This window comes from Candoia aspera, chromosome 1, assembly GCF_035149785.1.
Source record: "Candoia aspera isolate rCanAsp1 chromosome 1, rCanAsp1.hap2, whole genome shotgun sequence".
Classification (NCBI taxonomy): domain Eukaryota; kingdom Metazoa; phylum Chordata; class Lepidosauria; order Squamata; family Boidae; genus Candoia; species Candoia aspera.
This window is the reverse complement of record NC_086153.1, coordinates 57,030,111-57,046,291: the sequence shown is the minus strand read 5'-3', so window position 1 is coordinate 57,046,291 and position 16,181 is coordinate 57,030,111. Positions and strand designations below refer to the sequence as shown.

The following is a 16,181-nucleotide window of genomic DNA, read 5'->3' as shown; positions in this document are numbered from 1 at the left end:
TTTTCCAATCTGATGGCCATTCTTGTGTTTTCCAAATTTGCTGGCATATAGCATGCATTACCTTGATAGCATCATTTCGCAAGATTTTGAACAATTCAGCTGGGATGCCGTCGTCTCCTGCTGCCTTGTTATTAGCAATGCTTCTTAAGGCCCATTCAACCTCACTCTTCAGGATGTCTGGCTCTAGCTGACTGACCACACCGTCAAAGCTATCCCCGATATTGTTATCCTTCCTATACAGGTCTTCTGTATATTCTTGCCACCTTTTCTTGATCTCTTCTTCTTCTGTTAGGTCCTTGCCATCTTTGCTTTTGATCATACCCATTTTGGCCTGGAATTTACCTCCAATGTTTCTAATTTTCTGGAAGAGGTCTCTTGTCCTTCCTATTCTATTGTCTTCTTCCACTTCCGCGCACTGCTTGTTTAAAAATAATTCCTTATCTCTTCTGGCTAACCTCTGGAATTTTGCATTTAATTGGGCATATCTCCCCCTATCACTGTTGCCTTTTGCTTTCCTTCTTTCTTGGGCTACTTCTAGTGTCTCAGCAGACAGCCACTTTGCCTTCTTGGTTTTCTCTTTCTTTGGGATGTATTTTGTTGCCGCCTCCTGAACAATGTTGCAAACTTCTGTCCAGAGTTCTTCCGGGACCCTCTCTACTAAGTCCAGTCCCTTAAATCAATTCTTTACCTCCACTGCATATTCCTGAGGGATATTAGTGAGCTCATATCTAGCTGATCTGTGGGTCTTCCCTAATCTCTTTAGTCTGATCCTAAATTGTGCAAGAAGAAGTTCGTGATCAGAACTACAGTCAGCTCCAGGTCTTGTTTTTACCGACTGTATAGATGACCGCCACCTTTGGCTGCAAAGGATGTAGTCAATCTGATTTCGGTGTTGTCCATCTGGTGAAGTCCATGTATAAAGCCGTCTCTTAGGTTGTTGGAAGAGAGTGTTCGTTATGCAGTGAGTTGTCTTGGCAAAATTCTATCAGCCTATGTCCTGCTTCATTTTGTTCTCCCAGGCCATGCTTACCTGTAATTCCAGGTGTCATCTGACTGCCCACCTTAGCATTCCAGTCTCCCGTGATGAAAATAACATCTCTTTTAGGCGTGTTGTCCAGTAGGTGCTGCAGATCCTCATAGAACTGCTCTACTTCAGCTTCTTCAGCATCTGTGGTTGGGGCGTATATTTGGATCACTGTGATGTTAGATGGCTTGCCCTGAATTCGAATTGAGATCATTCTATCGTTTTTTGGATTGTATCCAAGCACTGCTTTAGCCACCTGACTATTAATTATGAAGGCTACTCCATTTTTTCTGTGGTCCTCTTGTCCACAGTAGTAGATCTGGTGGTCATCTGATGTGAAGTGGCCCATTCCAGTCCATTTCAGTTCGCTGATGCCCAAAATGTCTATCTTTAATCTTGACATCTCACCAATAACCACATCCAATTTGCCCTGGCTCATAGATCTTACATTCCAGGTTCCAATGGCGTGTTGATCCTTAGAACATCGGATTCGCCGTTCACCACCAGCACCGTCGGCCGCTAACCGTCCTTTCGGCTTTGAGCTAGCTGCATCATCACGTCTGGGGCTAGTTGAACTCATCCTCTGTTCCTCCCCAGTAGCATTTTGACCATCTTCCAACCTGGGGGTCTCATCTTCCGATGGTATACTGACATATCTCTGGTTGTACTGATCCATTTAGTTTTCATGGCAAGAATACTGGGGTGGGTTGCCATTACCTTCCCCAGGGATCGCATTTAGTCTGACCTCTCTGTCATGACCTTCCCGTCTTGGGTGGCCCTTCACGGTTTAGCTCATGGCATCATTGAGGTGCTCAAGCTCCAGCACCACGACAAGGTAACGATCCTTTGCTGAAGATAAATCGTGATACATTTTATTATTTAGATGCAGATTTCAATGCAGTGATATTTATATAATATGACTAAAATTATTAACATTCTATTATTTAAAAAGCTTAAAGTATTGAAAAAAATTTAAAAGTAAAAATTCAATTAAATACAGCCATAGTTGGCTGATTAAACATACTTGGAGAATCAGCATTAATGGCTCTATATCAAGTTGGAGAGTAGTATCTATACAGGGATCTCATGTGGGCCCAGTAATAGCCCACATTTTTATTAATGACCTGGGTAATGAGATTGATGGGATCCTATCAAATTTGCAGATGATACAAAATTGGGAGATCTAGCTAACACCCAGCTTGACATAATTGCACACTGATTACAATCTAATTTTTACAATTTAGAAAACTGCACTGAGAGAAATAAGGTGTTCCTCAACAGAGAAAACTTTCAGGTATCACATTTAGGAAGGGACAGTGTAAGACACAAGTACTAGACGGGGGGATTCACAGATTGGAAGCATGTCAGAAACTGACTTGGATGTGATAACTGACAACAAACTGATCCTGTAGTGCAAGAAGGTACTAGAAGGGCAAATGCAGTTCTGGGCTGCATTAGAAGAAATACTGTATCAAAGATATGCAAAGTCCTTCTTCCCCTGCACTCTCTGTTGGTGAAAGCACACTTGAAGTACTGTGCATGTCTCTGGGCACTGCATTTTCAGAAGGCTATTGATAGGTTAGAACAGGTTCAGAAAAGGGACAACCATGATAAAAGGACTGAGGTCATGGCATATGAGGACAGGCTGAAGGTTCAGTCTGGAGAAAAGAAGGCTGAGGAAAGGCTTGGAATCAGTGTTCAGATATATAAAAGGCTGCCATACAGAAGATAAGCACCTATTTCCCATTGCCACAGCAATTAGGACCAGAAGTAATGGGTTCAAGTTGTAGCTACCTAAATTTCACTTAAATATAAGGAAGGTTTTCCTTATGATATGATCTGTTCAACAGTGGAACAGTCTGTCTATGGAGTTTATGTGTTCTCTCTCTCTGGAGATTTTAAAGAAAAGACTGGATAGGTAACTCTTCAGAATGGTTTGATTCATTTTTTGCATATTGCAGAGGGTTTCAATAGAGATATTTTGTGTTCCTTCAAATGTCACTATTCTATGATTCTGCAATTCTAGGCACTGGCATTAAAGGCCTTCTGGGGATGTTTAACCTAATCCTTTAGACACTGGCTCTTCTCAGAAAGTTAAATAGGGTTGAATCTTGTTATTACTTAGATGAGAGACCACCAGGAAGTCCTGCAACTATAGAGTATTCTGGTAAGTAAAAAGAACATCCTGGAAGAAGGTATCGGCAGACCACTTTTGTACTGCTGCTATGAAAACTGTGTGAATATGCTTGAGAAGTCACCAGCAATCAAGTTGCCTCAAAGCAAACTTTACCATAATGCATATTATGCTCAGTATCCACAAGTCTCTAAAAAACAGAACAAAAAACAGCATTTACTTTTCTCCTGGGTTGAAGGATGACTATTTTAAAAGAAATTGAATTAGATGAAGAGGAGAGACCATAATTTTAAACACGCACACACATACACTGAATAGCCCTCAAAAGTGATGTAGTACAAAAGATGACACGTAAAAGTAGGAAAAAGATAGAACCATATTTTTAAAGTTTGTGTAGAAAAGTACATTACTGATACTTGTTGTTTAGTAAATAGTAATGAGAAAAACCATGCCAATAACTTTCTATTAAATTATTTGGACTAATGAAATTCCTCACCCATTTACATTACTTCAGCCACATCCCAACTGACCATTTATGCCCTCATAGGTGTGTCAACTATCGGCATATTAACAGATATATCTTACAATGCTATATAATACCATCATTACCTATTCATAGGCACTGGAGTTGTAAAAATTGTGGCCATCTTATTCTCTAGTAACTGAATTAATTTCTTCTTTTCTCTTGATTTCTCTTTTATTGTTCAACTCTATTATTTACAGAATTAGTGAACAAAGTATGTTTTAGACCAATTCATACCTATAAACTGTTAAAAACTTCCATGTAATTATGTATGTGCACTAAGATTAACATGAATTATTGTAATAGTAGAAATGAAACTGATTTCCCTGCAGATACTGTCATGAGTGAGGATGGCGAGCAGCAGGCTCCCATCCAGGCTGTAAAGTGCATGGGTAGTACTGAGGAATTAGGCGGCCATTCAAAGAGACACAGATCGGGCCCGCCTTAGCCTTTGGGGTTTATATGTCTGGGTTTTTCCCACGCTTCTTCAGTTTGTTAGGATTCTCTGTTATATAGCAGTAATAAAACACTAGAGACCTATTCCTTGTCTCAGCATGGTTCCTGGCTGTTAGGACAGATACACAACTCTATTTATGCTATCATAGAGAAGACAAGGAAGCTCAAATGTGTAAATAAGTCTTTTCAGCCCTCATTTAGAATTAATGTGAGAACTGGTCAGAATACTATCTTCAAAATACAGAACTTCAGTATTAACATAAAATTGTCTCTTTAAGCATACTTTCAGTGCTTTTCAGTGCCTATTGCAACACTTACTCTCACTCATCACCAGCAACCTTATAAAAACACTGGGAGAAAATTCCAATGTAGCAACCTCAACAGTAATGCTCACAGGATCCCCAATGATCCTTATGTCATCCTAATTGTACAGATTTACAGTGGAGCCATTGTAGCTTCCGGTGGGCCCAGCCCTTAACATGTGTTCATTAGATCAGTGCACACATAAGGAGCCTCTGTCTATCCTGCAGCCTCTGTTTATCAGATACTGTACACGTGCACTGCTGGCTTTGGTTGTGCAAGGATGAATGAGTTTTGGCTAGCTGTGGCAATAAATGGAGTGCCTTATACTCATGGTGCTTCTCATGGTCTTGATTATATGTAGAGGTAACATGAAGCAAAGACCCTTTGTATCCTGCAGAGACTCTGTTTCTGCAATTTTATCAAGCATCCCTTCTATAGATAAGTGAAATAAATGTTAAATGGAAACATGATTTCCTCATATTGCAAAATGAGGAAGGAGACTGTTTTGAAGTCAAGTACGTATGGACAGATTCTTCTTTTTAAAGTATCAATCAGGGATTTTTAAAATTTGGTATCCAGCAATGAACAGGAAAGCAAAGGCAAACTGTTTTGTTGCCAATAAAACCAAATAGATGCATCTATGAAACCATCACAAGAGAAATTCAAGAAAGAAACTATTTACTGGACAGTGGTAGACTCATGGACTAAATGGCCTCTTTCTAGGTTTCTGTTTAGAAAAATGTCCTTTAACATTACTTTCCTGAAGACTGGGTTTTCTTAAACTCTCCAAAATATCTGATTTCAAATCATTTTTACCTGTAGTTTCTTAAAATTAAAGGTTTCTAATTGTCACCCTTATTATTTTTTTGCAATCAAGAAGATAACTGTTTTTATAGAAGCTGTGCTGCCCATCTGAAAAATGTATCCCAAATCCATACTGAGGCAGGATTTTGATTAGGTCAGTTGAAAAGCTATAAAACAGTCAGCAGCTCTTCATCCACATTATGTTTAAATTCAAGAAAAATGTGGAGCAGGGAAGAAAAGTGTACCAGATGTGCTACATTTAAGAATGGTGGAAAATCTCCAAATATATAAATTGGATCTTATCACATATAGCAGTAGTGTTATAGGCACTGGAAATGTTTCCAAAGCTTATGGGGAAGAAGACAAGCATTTACCTATCCTCTCTGTAAAGAGCATCCCAGCCAAAGTTTTTGCAGAACTGGAAGCTTTGGTATGATGTCTGAATAAAAAGAGCACATGGGCTTTTACTAACAAAATATTCAACTGAAGTTGTAACTTCTGAATTCCAAACATCTAAGATTGTGTACTGAGTGCACGCAGAGCACTTTTCTACTTAAACAACTTTCCTTGCAAAGCATCTCAGTTAAGTCTGCGCCCACATGAAAGTACCCAACTTTTCTGCCATTCTCCAGAGAACCTGGGGGTTATCTAATGCTCAGCACAAGTATCTTTCGAAAAGCCAGAAAAGAAGATTCTGTTCAAAACTCTGTCTGAAAAAACATTAAGGGTAAGGAATATTAGGGACGTGTTGGTGGTGCAGGTTAAACCACTGAGCTTGCCAATCGGAAGGTCGGCGGTTCGAATCCGCATGATGGGGCGAGCTCCCATTGCTAGTCCCAGCTCCTGCCAACCTAGCAGTTCCAAAACATGCCAATGTGAGTAGAGTAATAGGTACTTCAGCGGGCAGGTAACGGCGTTCCGTTTAGTCAAGGCTGCCACATGACCACAGAAGTGTCTGCGGACAAACGCCGGCTCTTCGGCTTTGAAACGGAGATGAGCACCGCCCCCTAGAGTCGGACACGACTGGACTTAATGTCAACGGAAACCTTTACCTAAGGAATATTAGTTACCGAAAACAAGCAATAAAGAACATGAGCTTGTTTCTGAGTGATCGGTACGCAAGCTTGAGTAAAACTTTAGACGGGAATCATCAGCTGCGATGCTGGCTCTACCGAGATTTCCTTCTCAGGTCTTTCCGATACATTTTGGAATCAGAGCGAGTAATACTGAAAAACTATAAACTCTTCTGCAGCAGGTGAGCACTGCGGAAGCCAGCTCCATCTCCAAGTCGGTGTTTTAATGCTTAGGCCCCACATTCCACTTACCAGGATACTAAAGCCGGGGGCAAAAAAGGGAAAGGGCGGTGCAGAGCAAATCGCCTCCATGTGCGGCGGCCCTTGAGCCCATTGCGCTTGCGCAAGCTCCCCTGTGGGGAGGTGGCCTAGAAGCCGCTCCAGCTTTTCGGAGTCGAACCCGATACTCCCGCGCAGTTGTTGACAAGAGGCGCGCGCTTGTGGAAAGAAATCAAAGCGCCTGCGCGGAGAGGCCTAAAGCAGGCAGGAGGGTGTGGAGGAGGAGGAGGATCAGCGGTCTCGCTTTCGTCGCCTTCTCGCTCCCCCTCCCTCCTCCGCGGCGCTGGGGAAGGAGAAAGTAGGACGGGGGACCCCGCTGGGCTGGGCGCTTTCGGGGACTGCGCTCGGGAGGGCTGAGCCGCGGCCAGGAGGGAGGGATCTTAGAAGGAGCTGTTGCTTTCCACAACGCCTCCTCCTCGGTGAAGCGCCTTCTGTGTTTCCGCCCGGGACGAGTCCATTGGTTACAAAATGGCGGACGGGGAGCTGAATGTGGACAGTCTTATCACCAGGCTGCTGGAAGGTGAGCGCTGGCGTTCGGCGGCACGCCGAGGGGTGGGCGGATCTGACTCCCTTACTGAGAGACGAGGCAGTATTTCTGAAGCGCGGGGAGCGAAGTTCTTCACTTTCTTCCCCTCAAGGGTGGAAGCGAGACGGGGAGCCTGGATCTCGGCGAAGGGCGCTTAAGGGTGGGGGGTGTAGTATGCGTGTGCGCGAACACAGGTCCTCTGCTTTCGGGGGAGGTGGCTGAGAGGGTGGTCGAATGGCCTTGTTCGTCTTGTGAATGCAGCTCCCTTCCCGAGCCCGCGCGCTCCGATGGAAGCCCCGCTAAACGTTCCGCCTCTTTGCTCGAACGTGGATGGAACGGCAGCGCTTCCCTACATCGGGGGCCCTCTGTCGCCCATCCGCCACCTCTCCCGAAGCGAGGCTGGGTCTGCAGAGCTCCCCAAACAGGAAGATTCCCCACCTCTCCAGCAGGCTTTCTGGGTAGCCCTCCTTCGCGCTCTTCCTCTCCGCCAGTACTACCTCTCGTTTTACTACAGCGACGAGTCAGCTAGAAAAGCGTACTGTAGGTAGAAGTAGGAGCCGCTGGGTTTTTTTCCCCCTATCGCTGGCTTCTACCCCACCACACCCCGATAGCTGCTACGGACCTTTAGCAGTATGTAGGCCGTTGTAAAGGGTAGCCACCCTGTATTAGACTTCTCTGCACTAATGCCTAAATAATGGGTTGTTTTATCTGGCATCTAGCAGGTGAAATGGACCCCTGTGTATGAAAGCTGATGCTATAATCTTCTTAGCTGCTGTAATGCCATATATACCTATATATACTATAACGCTATTAGCACTGTGGAGTACAATATTGCTAACATTATTGATCAGCCTTTCTCTATTGGTAGTGTGTAATCACCACCTTAGTGTTACTTCAGCTTAGTATTCAAGAGTTTTTCATGGTTACCCAATATTTTACTATATCGAGAATTTGTATTAACTTTTTTCCACTTTACAGCTGCTGAGATATATTTAGAAATCATATCTGACTTTTTACTTGCCATGCATGTAGATATCTGGTTCTATTTTCCTGGAATTTCCTATATTTCTTCGTAATTCACCTAAAAATTCTGCATTTTACTTAGATGCTTTTACATTGGATAAAATACTTAAAGGACTGTATAACATGGGAGAATAAAACAGCTCATTTGAATTTCAACCAAAACATAGTCATTTCTACTATAAAAATGTAATTTCAGTTCCAGTAGAAAAAAGTTTACAATATTTGTTTATTTGCTTTACTATAAATAATGCATGATATAGTATAAACTTTAGCGTAACTTAAAGTGTAACATATCTATAGAATGTTGGTGCACTTCCAATTAGTCATTGTTAACTCTCATTGATGATTGTTACGATTAGCTTTCCTGCATGAGTCTGCTTGTGATAGAAGCTTAACAGCCTGCTTTGCAGATGCAAATTTCTAGGTTCTGTGAGTGAACTGTTTGATAATAGGGAGGAGCCAACACAATTGGCACCACCTGTATTTTCTAAATAGTGTTGCTTAGAAGCCTAACTCAGCTGTTCTGGGGTTGCAGATAGGGACAAGATGCCATCTACTGAGGATAGGCATCACATAGCACATGATTTAGACATGAGTAGGCTAAGGGAAGCAGAAAAACAGAATCAAGCCATGCCAGCTTACTAAATCCCTCAGCTATGTGAAGAAAAAGTGACAGTGTTATCAGGCATGTAGCAGTCTGAAGCAAATTAAGGATTTTGGATTGATGCAACAATTTATATTTGGGATACTAATTAAATGTTTTGAATGAAAGGTAATGTGTCTATACTGAAAATAAAGTGACTAGTTGTGAGTTGTTACTGCTAACTGAAGATAATTAACAGCAAGACATTTTAGCTAAAAATGTTATTCCAAGCTTGGCTTTGAAAAGGAATTCAGAACAGTGAACATATTTATTTTCTATATTTACTACTTTTCACATTCATAGCTGATACAGCCTGTTGGAAGGTACAGTCTGAGAAATTAGGAAACTTTTCCTTCAAGGATCTCCTTTATGAAAGGAAGACTGATGGCACTCTGATTTGATGTGAATGGTGTTGCATTAAGATGATTTTATATAAAATTCCCTGCTCACCCCCATGGGTGGTATGTGTCTTCCTCAACCTTGGGTCCTCTAACAGAGGCTTGGGAGTTTGAGGGTTCTGCACAGTACCTTAGTTGTTCCTAGCACTGCACTCTTCTGGACAAAAAGCTCTGATGTTGTTCCTTGGATCTGTTGGAGCCACTCTACCAGCTTGGGAGTCACAGCCCCAAGTGCTCCTACCACCACTGATAGATATAAATATCAGCAGGAAAATAACTTCAATATTTTCTTGTCCTACAGTTTTGATTGTCCTATTTTGGAAGAGCAGAAAAGGGTAATCAAAATGTTCAAGATACTGAAGCATCACTTGTCTGAGGGTAACTGAAGAGTATGGAGTGGTATAATTGGGAATAGGGAGGAGCATTATAAGCATACACATGATATGAAGAAACTCAGGAAATTCTGTATCATAATTTTAAATTCAGAATGCCATGGAATTGCCCATTAGAGTAGGGAAAAAAACTACTTCACAGTATGTATTAATTTTTTAAGCTCATTGTCACAGTATGTCAATAACCACTAATTTAAATGGTCTTCAAAGAGTTAAATTCCTAGAGGATAGTTTTTTTAATAGCTATTAACTGTGATTGCTGTATGTAATTTTTCTTTTCACAGGCAGTGTTCTTTTGGCTGTCATAGCAAGACAAAGCTATTACTTGCTTGTGGTCTTCCTAAAGCCATTTAATTGATAACCATAAAACACAGGATGCTGAGCTAGAGAGATTTCTGGTTTGATTCAGCAGGGCTATTCTTAAATATATGCCAGATGCAACATATGCACTGTCCTATAGCAGCTTTGTTCAGGATTGTAGCCATCCAGAAACATTAACTATGGTATGTAATTGTGATCAGGGAAAATAGAAAAAAGACTTGCCTCCTTTTCCATTGTGCTGTATAGGGCTAAAGATAATATTATGCTGTTTTATCTGAATCAGAACTTTTTAGCATTTAGATTTTGGTTAGTTTGGTTCTTGAGAAGGAAAAGATGTCCTTTGATGTTGGTCTAGCTGGCTGTGTATTTTACACAGAAAGGTAAAGATCGGTTTTGCTTTCAAGTTTAATATCAGTGGTTATACTGTGTTGGCATTTTTTAAAAAGTTACCATTTCTACTTTCAGAAATTTGTTTCAAGGGCTTGATATGAGCAAATAGTTAAGAACACTACTATGGTTCAAATTAGCTGTGTTTTATTCTGATACCTGAAATAATTATGAGATACAGAACTTATTCCATAGTGACTACTGGAATGTGCCGTTTTATTAAAGGCATTATTGCCACCTTGTTAAGTAAAATCCTATTCCTAACAAGTAGTAATGTTTGTATCAACATATTGAGCCATTTTAAGAATTAGGTATCAACAAGGACAGTTCATTGATGCTTCTGACAAGAATTGAGTTACTGTAGGACTTAAAATGCAACATAATCTAGTTTTTTAGTGTTTATTCATGATTTCTTCATTATTCCCACTATTAAGAGGAAATAAACCATACTTTTTGCAGCAGATATAATATGGCTGAGTGTTTTGTACAAATCCGGTGAGTATCTGAATTACTCCGGTATGTATGTATGTAAACATAGTCTGAAATCTGCTTTCGGCAACATGCGCATGTTTTTTTTCCTGCTGTGTGGCAAATTAGCTTTGAAAGTTTGTATTGTGTTAATAAAATAAAATGTACTTTCAAGGATGCACTTCATAAATCATGTCCTCTACAGCTTGTATTATTATAAATGTTTAAATGCTGTGTAAAAAGCACAAATCTGGTTTTATGAATGAACTCTGATAATGGCAGAACTTCCAAAATCAAAGTGCTGGATTCTAGCCTAGAAATATTTAGAGACATTTTTGCTGTGACTTCATTGTGCATAATTTAATTGATTCAGTATTTTGTCTTAAAAAAATACTTCCTACTTTGTACTGGGGGAGGGTAGGCATTGTAGGTAATCTCTTCTGAATGCTTTGAGCTTCATCTTCCATTATCCTTACCCAGCATGGCCAGTGGGAAGGGAATGTAAGAATGGTACTATGGAACACCTGGAAGTCATTAGATACCCTGTCTTAAAGCTAGCATGCTGGTGAACAAGGAGGTTGCTAGTTCAGATTTCTTTTCTCTGTAAATTCTCTTGATAGTGCTTGACAAGTAACTTTTTCCTTGTCTCTTCTGAAATACTGGATAATAAAATAACAAGTTTGTGAAGGTGAACATAAGCCGTACACAGATTGTTTTTTAAAAAGAAGCTAATAGGGTTTTTTAAATCTGCACAAGAGTAAATATTCTATTCTTGCATATGACTATTCCTGTCCAATGTGTCTGGCCCTTTACGCTGGTGCAAGGCCAGGGTACTCTTTGCTGTGCATTGTATTTCCTTTCAGAAGTGCGCTCACGTGGAAAAGAGTGAGAAGTCTTTCCGAATATCTGAGGAAGGGTTTGTGTTTCTTTGTATTCTTACCACAGGGAGTTATGTATATGTGGTACTTAGCTTAGGGATTAGAAGGGACGCGGTGGCGCTGCAGGTTAAACCGCTGAGCTGCCGATCGGAAGGTTGGCGGTTCGAAACCGTGCAGCGGGGTGAGCTCCCGTTGCTCGTCCCAGCTCCTGCTCACCTAGCAGTTCGAAAACATGCAAATGTGAGTAGATCAATAGGTACCGCTTCGGCGGGAAGGTAACGGCATTCCGAGTCGTCATGCTGGCCACATGACCCGGAAGTGTCTATGACAACGCCGGCTCTAAGGCTTAGAAATGGAGATGAGCACCGCCCCCTAGAGTCGGACACGACTGGACTTTACGTCGAGGGAAACTTTTTACCTTTACCTTTACCTTTACCTTTACCTTAGGGATTGGAAATATTCTGAAGCTTTGCATAGCCACTTTTGAACAAGTATGTAGGATTGGAATACAGTATTGAGTAGCATGCATATTTTTCACATTTTAAAATCAGTTTTGCTCAAAGTAGGCCAGCACATCTTTAAACATCCACCCATACAGAGCCAGCCTGAACAAAATAATTTGCTGCCTGTATGAGCTCCATAAAGGTAGCATAGTCAGAGCACATGTCTTATCTCATTTGGCTGCTAATTGTCCTTGGGTTGGATTGGAACCCAGTTCTTGAAGATGGTAAAGACAAGTGTTTCATTAGCCTTTCTCCATGGAGATTTCTAGAATTATTCCATGGAAATTCTGGGCGGTAGGTTATGTTCAAAGTTCAGTTGTCACTTGTATTTCAGATGAAGAAAAACTATATTAGGCAACTCATTTAGTAAGATTTCTGTGGTATAGTGAAGGCATGCCTTTCTTGAGCATTTCAGGGAGGTTCTGCTCAGTGTGTATTGTTGGTTTTTTGCTATATGGTTTGTTTTTTGTTGAGTTGCTTGTTAAAACTGCCATTTGTTTCTGTATTCTTGAGAAAGTCATGGTCTGACTAGTGAATACCCAAGTAAAGTCCATTTCAGTATCAAATATGTGCCGTATTTAATTATCTTACATGTAGGTTGTGAATAAGCAGTTATTTTTAAGAATGTTAGTTGAAAATCAGCATAGGATGGCTTGAGTATGGGATGGGAGACACTTTAGTGGACAACGATATGCAAAAAGAATCTGGTGGAGTACAAACTGAATATGAGTTACATGAACATGATGCAGCAACACAGAAAAAGCAAATGCAACTCTAGGCCACATTCACCAAAGTATAGTGCCAAAATCAAGAGACGTAGTTGTCCCTTTCTTGTCACTTGGTCAGACCATACCTAGAATATTGCATCCAGTTTTGGCTGCTTCATTTTAGGAAGGGCATGTTCTGAGGAGATCATCCCAGACGATGAGGGGCTTTAAGTAAATACTTAAAAAGAGTAGTGGGAAGCATTGGGTATTTTTAGCCTGGAGAAGACTGAGAAAACGTGATAGAAGGTGGGGTGGACTTGGTGAGTGTGACACAGAAAACAGACAAGAAAGAGTAGTAGGTTTGAATTGCAAGGAAGGAGATTTTGATAGTAAAAAAAATTCTAATGGAAAATCTATTCAGCAATGGTGTTGGCTTTTTTTTTCATTAGAAGTATTTTATTAAAAGCTGAATGGCCATTTGTCAGGAAGCCATAGTAAGGACTTCTTGCACTGGGCATAGGGCTGGATTTGATGATTTCCAAGGTGACTTTCAACCTTTATCGTATGGAACTATAAAAATTGTGACATACATGTTTCAATTTTTATTTATTTTCTATCCTGCTTTTATTATTTTTTTATAAATAAGTCAAGGTGGCTCCCCATTTCTCATCAGCATTAAATACAATGTAGAATTTTGAAAAGTTATGATCTAAAGAATACTCAGTTTGAATGATTTAAATCTCTGTTCAAAAGATTCTATTTAATCATCCTTTGAATAAAAGAATATACATTGTTGGTTGTTAATTTTCAGTAACACATGTTCTACTTCTCAGTGTTAGATGTAGCTTTCACTTTTAGGAAATCCAGTTTATAAAGCGTTCCTGATTTTTTTCAGATTAATTTTTGGCAGGCAACTGGATTTTATGTAGTGTTATACGGGTAGTCTTCACTTAACAAACATTTGTTCAGTGACTGCTCGAAATTACTACAGCACTGAAAAAATGGACTTACAACCTGTGCCCGAAATTATGCCTGTTGCAGCACCCCCCAGTGTCACATGATCAAAATTTGGGCTCTTGGCAGCCCGCCCACACTTAGGGCCGCAGGGGTGCTTCAGTTCCCCCCCCACCTATCTCTCCCCCCTTATCAGCCCTTTTGGAAGCCCTGCACCCTGCCTTACAGGGTGGCAAGCCCAGCTGTACCATGCCAAGCCACCATAGCAAAATCCAGGCCCCCAGCCCGCATTCATTCATCCAGCTGCCTCCTCTCCCAGTTCCCCATACCGACCTTTTGACTTTTTTTGCTCAGCCACCACAGGCAAAGCAGAAGCACCTTGCTGCCTTTGCTGAGTGCTTTTCGGACCCAGCTTCTCTGGCGAACAATTCCTCCACATGGCTCCCTTCGGAATGCCATCTTTGGAAGCTTACACTGTCTTCTCAGAGCCTTTGGAAAGCTGCTCCAAAGTATTTCATCTCAAAAGCCAAACTTCTCAATCCAAGGATTTGGGGGTGGGGGGATACTTTGATGCTGAAGATTCAGTTTTAAGAGAGAATTGCTTAAAAGGAGCACTTTCTGTGAATTGTTTCTAAAATCTATTTTACAATTTTTTTATCGCCATTGTCAGCTAGAATCCAGTTTGAGGAATTATACTTCAGAGCTTCCCTTGAAGTTTGTTATTATGGAAATCTTTTGTTTTCCTGAAACTTAATTTTTAAGCTTCTAATATAAATGCTATCCTCATTAACCCTACATTGTCTTGCTGTACTCCTCTCAGAATATATTAACTTTGGAGATATTTCACATAGGTGGATAGGTATGTATGTATGTATGTATTCATTTATTTAGGACTAGTGTCAGCGTTATTTATAAAGCAGATCTTTGGGTTATTTTCACTTTTGTTCTATAGCTGGTAGCTTAGATTCAAAGATTAGTCTTTGTGTTGTATGCAACAGAAAAGAATTAAACCCATATATTAATCTGCCATTATGAATGGCAATAGAAAATAACCTCATCAGTACAGGTATTTAAAGAAAGAGCTAAGATATAGTTTAGCATCAAGAACTGTATTGTGAGACTCCTATATTAGTCCATTAAAAAGTGACAGCTTTTGCTGAAACAGTTTTTCATAAGTAGTTTGGAAGGGGTTATATGAGTTGGTGATACCAAATAATGATAGTTCATAGAAACAAAACGTATACTTGAGTATAAATTTTGTTTATTTTAACTATTGTATAAATAAGATAATTTTTCTATTGACTAATACAAAATTTAGTTTGATGAAGGGCAAGGCTGCAGTCCTGTAAAGCTAACATGAGAGAAAGTCCTGTTAAACTCAAGTTGATTTCTGATAGCCATATGATGCCATTGTAAATCATTTCACAAGGTTTCATTTTTGTCTACCTGCATTTTAAGACCCTTAAAGCTTGATGTTTATTTTTCTGACATTTTGAATGAGTATAATTATTTCTGTATGCTCGTCTTAATCCATCTGGATTCCAGAATACTGTAGAAATATTTTTAAAAAATTTTATAGGAGGTTGAATAATGGTGTTGAAGCCTTTTTTGTTTTTGCTTTTTTTTTTTGTAATTAGATTTTAAACTTTAAAACAGGTGGCTTCAGTTTGATGTATAACTCCCATTTACTTTTCATGCTAAGATACAGTATACAGCTCTACACTGCATGCACAATTATTAGGCAAGTTGTATTTTTGAGGATGAATTTCATTATTGAACAACTACAGTGCTCTCTGTCAATCCAAAATGTTGATAAACCTCAAATCTGAATATTTAAGAAAGTAAAAGTGAGGCTTTGGCTTTCTTAGGAGCATATCTATGTGTGCACAATTATTGGGCAACTATTAGTGTGCAGAATTATGCAACTAAATGAAAAACGAAAATTCCATCTCACTCGTTTATTTTCATCTGTTAAAGTGAGAATAATAACTCAAAATTTACAAATAAACATTTCTGACATTTCAAACAAAAAATCAGTGACCAATATAGTCACCCTTCTTTGCAATAACGGTCATAAGCCTTCTATCCATGGAGTCTGTCAGTTTCTTGATCTGTTGACGATCAACTTGTGTAGCAGCAACCACAGCCTCCCGGACACTGTTCAGAGAGGTGTACTGTTTTCCTTCACCGTACATCTCCCGTTTGAGAAGGGCCCACAAGTTCTCAACAGGGTTTAGGTCAGGTGAGGAAGGGGGCCATGTCATTATTCTTTCATCTTTGAGGCCTTTACTGGCTAGCCACGCAGTGGAGTACTTCGATGCATGCGATGGAGCATTGTCCTGCATAAACATCATGGTCTTCTTGAAAGATGCAGACTTTTTCCTG

General features: G+C 40.2%; 1 protein-coding gene across 1 annotated transcript in view; it reads left to right on the top strand.

Annotated features, from left to right (window-relative positions):
• The first annotated feature begins 6,767 nt into the window (after nt 1–6,767).
• The window catches only part of PPP1CB (protein phosphatase 1 catalytic subunit beta), a 28,966-nt gene continuing 19,552 nt past the window's right edge, over nt 6,768–16,181 (top strand). Inside the window, exon 1 of the mRNA XM_063304573.1 lies at nt 6,768–7,116. Within this exon, the coding sequence (XP_063160643.1) occupies nt 7,065–7,116 (52 nt within the window). The 5' untranslated portion in view covers nt 6,768–7,064. The remainder of the gene's footprint in view (nt 7,117–16,181) is intronic.